Raw genomic sequence first — 9,988 nt, 5'->3', positions numbered from 1 at the left:
TTATAATAATATTATTATTGTTATTTTATTTCAATTATTAAACTGTTTTTATCTCAACCCACGAGTTTTTCTCACTTCTACTCTACCAATTCTCTCCCTCATCCCACCGGGGGTGGGGGAAAGGAGTGAGCGAGCGGCTGTGTGGTACTCAGTTGCCGACTGAGGTTAAACCAGAACAAACATTATGGCTATTTCAGAGAAATGCAGTAGCATGTGAAACTGCAAAAACTGACACAGTAACTCAGCGGTTTACTTAGCTGCTTCACCTCTAGTTCTAGCTGATGTCAAGATGCCTACCTTACGCCTGTCTGTGAAGTATCATATTATCAAAGATAAACTGCCTTCTGTCTCCAACTGTTGGTCACTATATGCCCCCTTGAAGTAGCCTCACATAGATTCTACAGATTTGAAACTGCAAGTGACATTCTGATTCAGAAATCAGGGGGAAAATATCCATGGCAGGCAAGTTGTGGTCCTTCTTCTGTGACTCACGGCAGAATGAGTTAGACATTAGAGATTGAATTCCCAACAGGTACCCGTCTGACCTGCTGTTCAAAACTTCCAGCACAGGCAGTACATGCTCTAGTTAGGCAACTTACTCCAGTGCTTTGCCAGCCCAGGTATTAACGTCTCTCTCGATGTTTAACCTAAAGTCTGCACAACTGCCAATTTCACTTCACTGTTTTTGGTGACAGTCACAGTGAATAGTTTATTTCCTCCCTTTCTGTAGGAAATGTTTACATATTCAGAGACTCTGGCCTCTAACTGTGCTTTGCTTGCTTACACTAAGTAGTCCCCTATTATTCCAGCATTTCCTCACAGGTCATGTGTCAGGATGCCCCACAGTCCTCACTGTTCATTTCTGGATCCTGTTCAACTGGTCCGTGCCTTTTCTGAACCCCAGACTGGTGCGGGGTAGGTGGGCTTTACAAGTACTGAGTACGTAAAAATAGGATTTTTTTATCTCTCAGCAACATGCGAGTCATGTTTAGCTTGTAATATTGTAGAATGCTCTCATCCTTTCTGGCAAAACTGCTGCCTGTGTAGCTGTTACCACTCTACTTATTACACAGACAATTATTTTTAAGTGTTACACCTTGCATTGGTCCTTATTGAATTATCTCCTGTTATTTTAAAGATTATTTCTCCATTTTGTGAGGATCATTTTAAGTTGTAATCATGCCTATCTACCTCTCTATTTCAGCACACACACAAAAAAAATTTAAATAGTACCAGACCCAGAATAGGTTGTTTCAGAAACTAACTGGACACATTTTTCCAGTTTGACAGACAACTACTGAACTGCTTTCTGAACATATTTTCCTATCAGCTGTGCATACACCTGCTAATAGGTTCAGCTAAACTGTCTTTCCCTTGTCTTCCCAGAGAATAATCACTTGAGCCAGTGCCCTGTGCTTTATTTCAAGTAAGGATACAGGACAACTAGTATTCCTCTTCTAGGCCTGCTTCTCTGCAGTAAAAGGAAGCTAAGATTATGTTGGCCATTCTCTTTGTTTTCTTCTAAGTATCTTCTACTCACATGCTTGCTTCTGTGAATCTGCTAACCATCACAGCCATTTTATGCTTTCTGTATTTCTCCCCTAAAGCACAAATAAAACAAAAGTTCTTTACCTTATGCTCTCCATCAAGTGTTTTCAGTGTTATACCATAATCAAGCTCTTCATATATATCAATTAAAGACAGTAGCTTTTCATTTTCTCTGAAGTGAGAGGTTGGCAGCTTTATGGTGACATTTATGCAGTTTAGACAGGAACTGATATTAACTTCTGGTGGTCCCAGGTATGCTATTGAAAAAAAGAAGGAGGAAAAAAAAAAAGATGGAAAAAATATACACTATGTATTCAGTACCAATTCTAATCAGATTCCAGAGTATGTCACTGTTGTAAATCCACAAGGCCTTGCAACATTTAAGTTCCACAGTCAAACGATCTTTTCCCACATGACTAGATTTTAAAAACAGAAAGCAGTGGAGGGGAGGGAAGAAGCAGAAAAGTGACGGAGGTTTTGCTTCAGCTCCACAGAGATGTGAGCTTTTTATCTATTTGAGAGGAAAGCTGAGGTTAATGTATAGGAAAAGCTGATCACTTTCTTGCCCATCATCATCTTCTAGTCACTCTCTGGAAGGAATCTCTGTAGAAATTCAGCGGTGTGTAGCCCTGCACATATTCATACTGGTTACAAGGAAGGCTATAGGTCCAAACTTGACAGCTGAGCTCCAAAGACTAAAAACTCTACTGACAGTAGGGCAGAGGACTGAGCGAAACATAGTTACATTTCTGTGAGACTTCCATTGAGTTTAAAGTAATCTCTCAAGTTCGGGTCCTCAGAACATGTATGTGTTTGAAGAGCCATGCATGCTAATTGTCCTCTCTCCAAAACTACACATCCATCAAGAGCAGAGAAACTTCCATAGTGAATCAAGCCTAAGATCTTCTTTCCTCCAACACAGGAAAGAAGTAGGAATGTTGGAAAATGGTGTGAGAACAAACTATCTCCATAATCCTCCATTCCTGTGTATTACATTGTGGGGGGAAAAAAAAAAAAACCATGAAAATTTAGAGTTTGCATTTCACTTTTGTCTTTTCCAGAAGCATGTACATTTTGATCAAGGTGGAGACTGGTTTACCAACCTCTGCAAAATTCAAAAAAGCAATACAAATTTGTTAACTACTTCTGTTCCTGAAATAGGGTAGAAAGCAAAAAAGAAAGTTTAATACTTAGAACCAACGTGAGCTTTCATCTACTCTCAAACAGGAAAACATGTCCTAGTCAAATGGTTGCACGCTTACTCCTTTCTCATTTTTTGTTTTCAGTTACAAATTAACATTAGCTTAGATCTGGTTACAGTCAAATGTGGTTGTTCTCCTGGCTTTTTGCTAGGAAGCCTTTCTGTCTTTGCTCAATCCATCTGTCAACAGGAGTGAGATTCCACCGTAGGTATTTGAAGGTAGGTATCAACTACACCCAGTAGGGAAATACCTCAGAATATTGATTCTTTCCTATTCAGGCACTGTAAAACAAAAAAGGACTACAGGGTTCATCTAAGTCCCGTGCCCTGGAAAACGCGACTTGACTCAATTGCTTATGGTTTGAACGAGAGAACTACTAGCAAAACATCCAATTTCAGTTTACAAGTTGCCAGTGACGGACAATCAGTCAGAGCATCTGACAGTTTGTTCCAGTGGTCAATTAAAAATATGCCTCTTGTTCCTAGCTAAAATTTATCTAGGTTCAGCTTCCAGTCAGGGCATGCTGTTATGCTTTGTTTACAAGACTGAAGAAGACTGCCATCCTGTTAACTAGTGGTCAATTCACCTTCTGATCCTTCTCTCTATTAAACTGACTGCTGAACAACTGAAGGCCTCCACCTCAGACGGATGTTCTCAAATCCTTCAGTTATCCTTGTGGCTATTCTCCCCATCCCCTCCAATTTTTCATAATTTCTGAGACTGTAAGTGGACACAGGAGCAGCTACCTCTGTGCTGAATTCAGAGGTAACATGACCTATTTCTCCTCTGTAGCCCTCCAATTGTTCCTCAATCTCCGTCTCTGTTACTTCAAAACTGAATACTAAGCACAACTAAGGGTGAAGCCACCTCTGGCATTCGAAGATGTCACAGCTAAGAAGCACCTTCTTTCAGCAAGGAAAGGGAAAAGAGCAGGTTGATGAACAAACAAGTACATCTCTTCCCCTATACCTAGTGCAGACATGGTATTTCTTTAACTCTTAACATTAACTACTCAAAGAAGACATAAAAACAATGTTGGTTTAAGTCATGTATCTTATGCACTTAAGAGATTTTTACTTTGTGCTTGTCAATACTTGACACGATGCTATTTCCTCTATATTTATATATATATATTTTATTCAAAACCAGTCATGTATCTTATGCACTTAAGAGATTTTTACTTTGTGCTTGTCAATACTTGACACGATGCTATTTCCTCTATATTTATATATATATATTTTATTTCAAAACCAGAGCCTCGTCCATTTATCAGAACTACTGTAGCCACTAATTTTAGAAAGCTGTCTATATATTCTACGTCTTGTAACTGATATGTGATAGATTATATACAAATTCATATTCTCTTAGATAAAGGAATAAGCTACTGACTAAGTTAGTTTGGAGTGTCTTACTGTAAAGCTAGCAGAATATCATTTATACATCAGCTATCAATAAAAACTACTAAAATGAGCAAATGCAGACAGAGAACTTACTGTCTGTAAATGGTGTAAAATGAAGCACAGAAGAATTGAATACTTCAGTTCCTATGAAGCTCTGAACCAATGTAGAATAGTCAAGGAAAGTATTGTTAAAATCATCTGTCAGATTACAGGAGAGTTGTGTAATATTTGAACATTGTTTAGCAGTCTTCCAGTTCCTGTAAATGAAAACAAGTTAAAAAAAGATCAAAATAATCTATCAGGATTCTCTGATACAAAAAAGCATTGGCGGGGGGGGAAGCATTTCCGAGTGGAAAAACAGACAAAAACCAAGAAAACCCCAGCCTTAGTATTTTGAGTCGATAAACATTAAAAGTCAAATTTGTGTCTTTTAAAATAAGACTTGCCTGCGGTCAGTGTACAGCACGCGATAGTATGTTGGCACAGCTGGATCACTTTTTGCCTGCCAGGACAAAATGTGCTGAAAATTGCAAGATTTCATTTGCAGGTCGTGAGGTGGCTCTCCCAGAAATCTTTCTGGAAATGGAAAAAAAAACACCAAAACCAAACAACCCACCAATATGAATGGCAAACAAATGTGAGATTGCAACAATTCTAATCAATAAACGCAATTAGAACAGCCCAGTATTTGCCCCAAAATAAAGCAACCACAGAACAGAGCTCAGCACAATAGAAACAACAATGCAAAGGACTGTCCTCCTGTATTGTATTTCTATTAAGTTCTTTCTTCAAAAATCATGAAGTTTTAAAACGATGCTTGGTGAGAATATGCAAGGTTTTTTGAACTGTGTTAGGAAAAGCATTTGAAAGACAATAAAAACTCTTACCAGACAAGCTGCAACAACAAGCTGTAGACAGAACGCTGATATACACTGGAAAATGAAACTACGTATTAATGCATTTGTACATCTACAATGTCTGATTATTAGCTTTTTATTGGCAATATTAATTTGCAACAAATACTCAGTATTCCCTCAGTGGAACTGTTTCTTTCTTTCACACCTTCTTCCTACTACTTTCCTCTACCCTTCCCTCCTTCCCCAGAGTATGGGATGTCCCCTTCCAACCTCTATCATTAATTCGAGGCTCCTAGGAGCTAGTTCTTTGATAACTACACAGTGGTTCAGGCTTATGCTGATCCCTGCCAGGTGAGGTTCAAGACTCAGTGTGAACAAACGTACTTAAGATGTTCTTATCAAATACTGTCTTAGAGGATTCTGACTATATTTCAGGTAGCTCACTGTCTATTAAACACCATTTTAAGTCACGACAAGAATCTTAAAACTGGTCTGGGAAAAGATACTATTACTGCTTGAAGAACGTCATTGAATCATCTTCACAGATGTCCTTCTTTGCTAAACGTGGGGAGTCCTCAAGGCTGTAGTTTAACAGCTTTGGTATATTACTCACTGTCTTCAGTCAGCTAACTCCTGTAACTCCCTATTTCAGGCTCTATTTCATAACTCCCTCTCTATTTTGTGTCCTGTTTCTGTAATGTTTCCCTGTGGGTGTTTAACTCTACAGCATTCTATTCTCTGCCTGCAAAAGAAAAGAAAAAAAACCACCAACAGATGCTGCAACTCTTCTTCTCCTGTCACAGGGCGTGGGTAAGGCCACATTCAGCCTGCCAGTCAGGCCTACTGCCCAAGTTATCTCTTGAACCCAGCCTTCTGGCAGATCCTGACATTCTAGAGGTCCCCACATCTTCTTGTATAGCCTCCGTAAGAGACTGTTCGTTCACCCAGATTCTCACTGTATCCAGAATTCTTTTCCTTGACCAACCCAGTCTTGCATCATTCATATCTTTTCAGCGTGGTGCTTCAAGAGACTCTTGAAATTATTATTTTGACCCTTCTAATTTTTTTCTCAAGATCCTTTAGCTCCCTTCTGCCTTCTGAGTGCAACAAATATAAATTTCCTGTCCTCATTTTAAAGGCATTTTGTGGCCTATCCTCCTACTGATGAGATGCCTACTCCCATACTCAGTTGGCGAAAGAAATTATTAGTGCAATTTGAAACATGCATGCTTTTGACAAACTCCATGGAAATATCTGCAAAATTACTTCATTATTTTCCCTAAAACTCTTCTCCACGAACTCTCTTTTGTCTTGACACCTAAACCCTCTACCCAAAAATATGACAATACCTAAAACACCGCTGGCCTGCTACCTCTGTTGAACTGTGCTGATTACTACTGCCTTAACACGTTCTTTTATTCTCCTCATCTCACTTAGAATGGTAACTTCTGTAGCATGAGGAATGTCTTTGACTTTACATTTGTACAGCAACTAACGCAGTAGCACTCTGGTCCACAACTGAGGTTCTCAGGTGCCACACTATGACAAATAATGTAACAGAACTACCCGACATGTCAACAAGATGTGCCACAGTAAGAATGACCATTAAAAGAGAAAAGAAATCTGGGACATACATCATAAAAAAATTAAAACAATCTTTATGGAGATCTACAAATAATGGATAGGGCAAGACTATCACAGAATGGTTGAGGCTGGAAGGGACCTCCGGAGGTCATCTGGTCCAACCCTTGACTATGTGAAACACAGTACCAGAATACATATCCCTGGTAAAGTAGAGGGGATTCAGAATAGTAGTGGGTCAGTGGGAACTGTCCTGTCCCAGACACACTGGGAGAATTTCCTAATGGATAAATGCAGTTATTTTATGATCCTTGTCTACTTTTGCAGAGAGTACTGGAAGAGGAAAGGAAAAATTTCCTACTCGATTAATTAAAGAGATATCTGCACAGAATCTTTAAGGCTGCAGAGAAGTGCCTTAAAAATTGCCCTTTAATTAGCAGTGGGCACACACAAAAGCACACACAAATACACCTGAGCACCTAAATTTGTTGAAATCATTTGGGATGGATACTTAGCCAAGTATCTCCTATAAATCTGGCTCTTCAGACATCTGTCTCACAAATATTAAACTATGCTCCCAGCATCCCTTCTGAAATGAGATGCAAAGAGATTAAGCAACTCGCTTGAGTTGCACTTGCAGCAAATTTATATTTTCACAAGACAGAAAACTCATCTTTCCCAAGCTTCGTTTTGCCATTCAAACCACAGACGCTTGTACATCTTCCTTTTGCACTTGTTCTTCTATGTTATTACCAAGTAATAAACATCCCCTTAGAGAAGTGCAGTTAAAAGTAGAACAATTGAGTTCTTGCCATATAATAACAGATCACCTATCTGGAAAAAACATCCAGTGGGTATGAATAACAAAGCAATACTTTAACAGTTATTATTCTTTACCTGAACACAAGCTCAGATTTGTAATCGTTTGTGGCAGGAATTCTCCCTTCTCCCAACAGGCACACAGCCTTTAGCACATTAAGGCTATTCCCATTACAGAAACAGAGAGTGTCGGTGCACAGACTCTAGTAATGACACACTTCCTTGGAGCAAGCCCTTTGGATTAGGAGATGCAGTCTTTTGCCATTCTCTCTTATACCAGCCACCTCACATGTGTCAGCTGTCTTGCTGATGTATTTCCTGTTGACATAAATGTTTTTCTATTCTGTCCATATTTGTGATTTTTAAATGCCTCTCCCCTATCAACATGAAAGTCCATTCATCTAGAATTCACACTGCCTCAGAACTTTGTTTCAACAAACATGTTGGAGATAGTTGGAGAGTTGCAAAATTTTGTAGGTTACACTCTTACATAAGAGACACAGACAAGAAAAAAAAATCTTACACCAAATAACCTGGAAAATTAAGACTGGAGAAATAAAGATGGTCTGTAAACTGAATGGGGAATCTTCTTTACCATCTTATCCTTTTTACAGAATTAAATGATCCTATCAAAACAGTTTCTCACTACAGCTACAGCTCAGCCAACAAACTATGTTTGTTGTGCCTGCTAATCCAGAAACTAAGGAGTCCTGAAAAAAATTAGGGTAAGAAATGAAACACAACACATCCAACTAAGAGTTCACTGGACATTTAGAGAGGCAAAATGCAGTATGCTGTTTCAAAGCATTTCCTTCTTACAGGAGAATCATGGTTTATGTATAGAATGGAGTATGTAGAATATAATACACTAGATTCTTGATTCTGTGAATTATTCCAGGGAGAGCTCTATAAGAAGATGATGGTATCTTACTTCAGTAACTCGGAAGGAGTATTGGTGGAAAAATTAGCAGTACTACTCCTCTTACAATATAAAGGTACAGGCAACTTACCAAGCTGATAAAAATGCATTGGTCCATGCATCAGTGTTTCCATAGTGATTAAGAAATACAGGCTACTGATTGTAAAATAAACATTTTGCTTCTGTACCTGCAAATACATTAAAAACAATCACATTCAGCAAATCATCTTAGTAAATTACCTGCAAGTAAAACGAGGTCTACGTACAAAGAGTTATTTTAACCTCTTCAATGTTTGGGGGGAGGCAGTGGTATTGAAACAGTTACTGCTGTCGGGGGTGAGGAGTGGGCAAGGATACTCAGATTAGACAGGCAATTTTATGACAATAGCACTTTCCTTTTTTCACATGGAAAGGGCTCTTACCATTTCAAATAAATAGAGAAAGCATTGTATGATTATTTGTATTAATTTTCCATGAAGATAGCATCTGAAAATTCTATGCCCCACTCACTCCAACTTATTAAATACAATGAAAATAAACATTGCTTGGCTTTATTTGAAATATTACAAGAACTCATCACTGTTGTAAAAAATGTTAACAGAAAGAGGGTAGATCAAGAGGGAGGTTAGGAAAAAAAATATTATAAAATTATTAATTATAAGGAAGTTACGAAGTTTATGTCACAATTTTTAAATACATAAGATCTATTAAAATATTCCCTCTCCTCGATGTTACTATTTTACCCTATTTTCCTCATAGCATTAATAATTGCAGAATCCGGTTTTGAATTACAGGCAAAGTACTAAGGAACAACTGTGAATCTATAGATGGCTGGGCAAGGGTATAACTATTTCCAAAGACTCTTCTCCTCAGGTTTAATACAAATAAATTGCTTTTTAATTTAAAATTATTTTTAAATACAACTTAAATTATTTTCTCTGCAAAACAAGCAGCTTAAAATTTAAAATCACGACAAAGCATACTATGGTCAAACTTAACACAGTATGTTAAAATCAGATGAATTAAAAAACACCTTATCTGAGATGTCAATCTTCCTCTGTTCAAAGTTTTAGCATGACTATAGGAAGTCACTGGATAAATGTTGAGAACCTGTATCTGTGCAACTGATAATCATAATTCCATAGACAAAGAGAACGTTCTTTTCATTTCCATTTGGTTTATTTTATTAATTCATTCAAGCATGAGGAATATTTAGGAGATATAAAATACCAGTCTTCCTCTTTTCAATCCAAATTAAAAATGATGGATAAGAAGATAAGATTTACTAGTTACAAAATCTTTATCACTGATATCAGCAAACCAGAAAGCGATTAAGTCACACATACCTATCAAGTCCATTTAGTTTTGGCACTAGTGAATGTGACAGTGTCCTGATTTCGGCAGGGATAAATTTAGGAGATATAAAATACCAGTCTTCCTCTTTTCAATCCAAATTAAAAATGATGGATAAGAAGATAAGATTTACTAGTTACAAAATCTTTATCACTGATATCAGCAAACCAGAAAGCGATTAAGTCACACATACCTATCAAGTCCATTTAGTTTTGGCACTAGTGAATGTGACAGTGTCCTGATTTCGGCAGGGATAAAGTTAATTTCTTTCCTAGTAGCTGGTACAGTGCTGTGTTTTGGATTTAGGAT

At 37.8% G+C, this 9,988-nt stretch overlaps 1 protein-coding gene across 1 annotated transcript in view; it reads right to left on the bottom strand.

Annotated features, from left to right (window-relative positions):
• Nucleotides 1–9,988, bottom strand: part of IFNAR2 (interferon alpha and beta receptor subunit 2) — a 19,752-nt gene that overhangs the window by 8,375 nt on the left and 1,389 nt on the right. The window contains exons 2-6 of the mRNA XM_009282951.2: nt 8,418–8,514; nt 5,038–5,082; nt 4,597–4,726; nt 4,244–4,407; nt 1,633–1,805 (exon numbers count right to left, since the gene is read on the bottom strand). Of these exons, the coding sequence (XP_009281226.1) occupies nt 1,633–1,805; nt 4,244–4,407; nt 4,597–4,726; nt 5,038–5,082; nt 8,418–8,460 (555 nt within the window). The 5' untranslated portion in view covers nt 8,461–8,514. The remainder of the gene's footprint in view (nt 1–1,632; nt 1,806–4,243; nt 4,408–4,596; nt 4,727–5,037; nt 5,083–8,417; nt 8,515–9,988) is intronic.

The sequence above is a fragment of the Aptenodytes forsteri genome, unplaced genomic scaffold, assembly GCF_000699145.1.
Source record: "Aptenodytes forsteri isolate BGI_AS27 unplaced genomic scaffold, ASM69914v1 Scaffold2, whole genome shotgun sequence".
Lineage (NCBI taxonomy): Eukaryota > Metazoa > Chordata > Aves > Sphenisciformes > Spheniscidae > Aptenodytes > Aptenodytes forsteri.
Note: the sequence above shows the minus strand (reverse complement) of the source record. Positions and strands in the feature narration are given on the sequence as shown.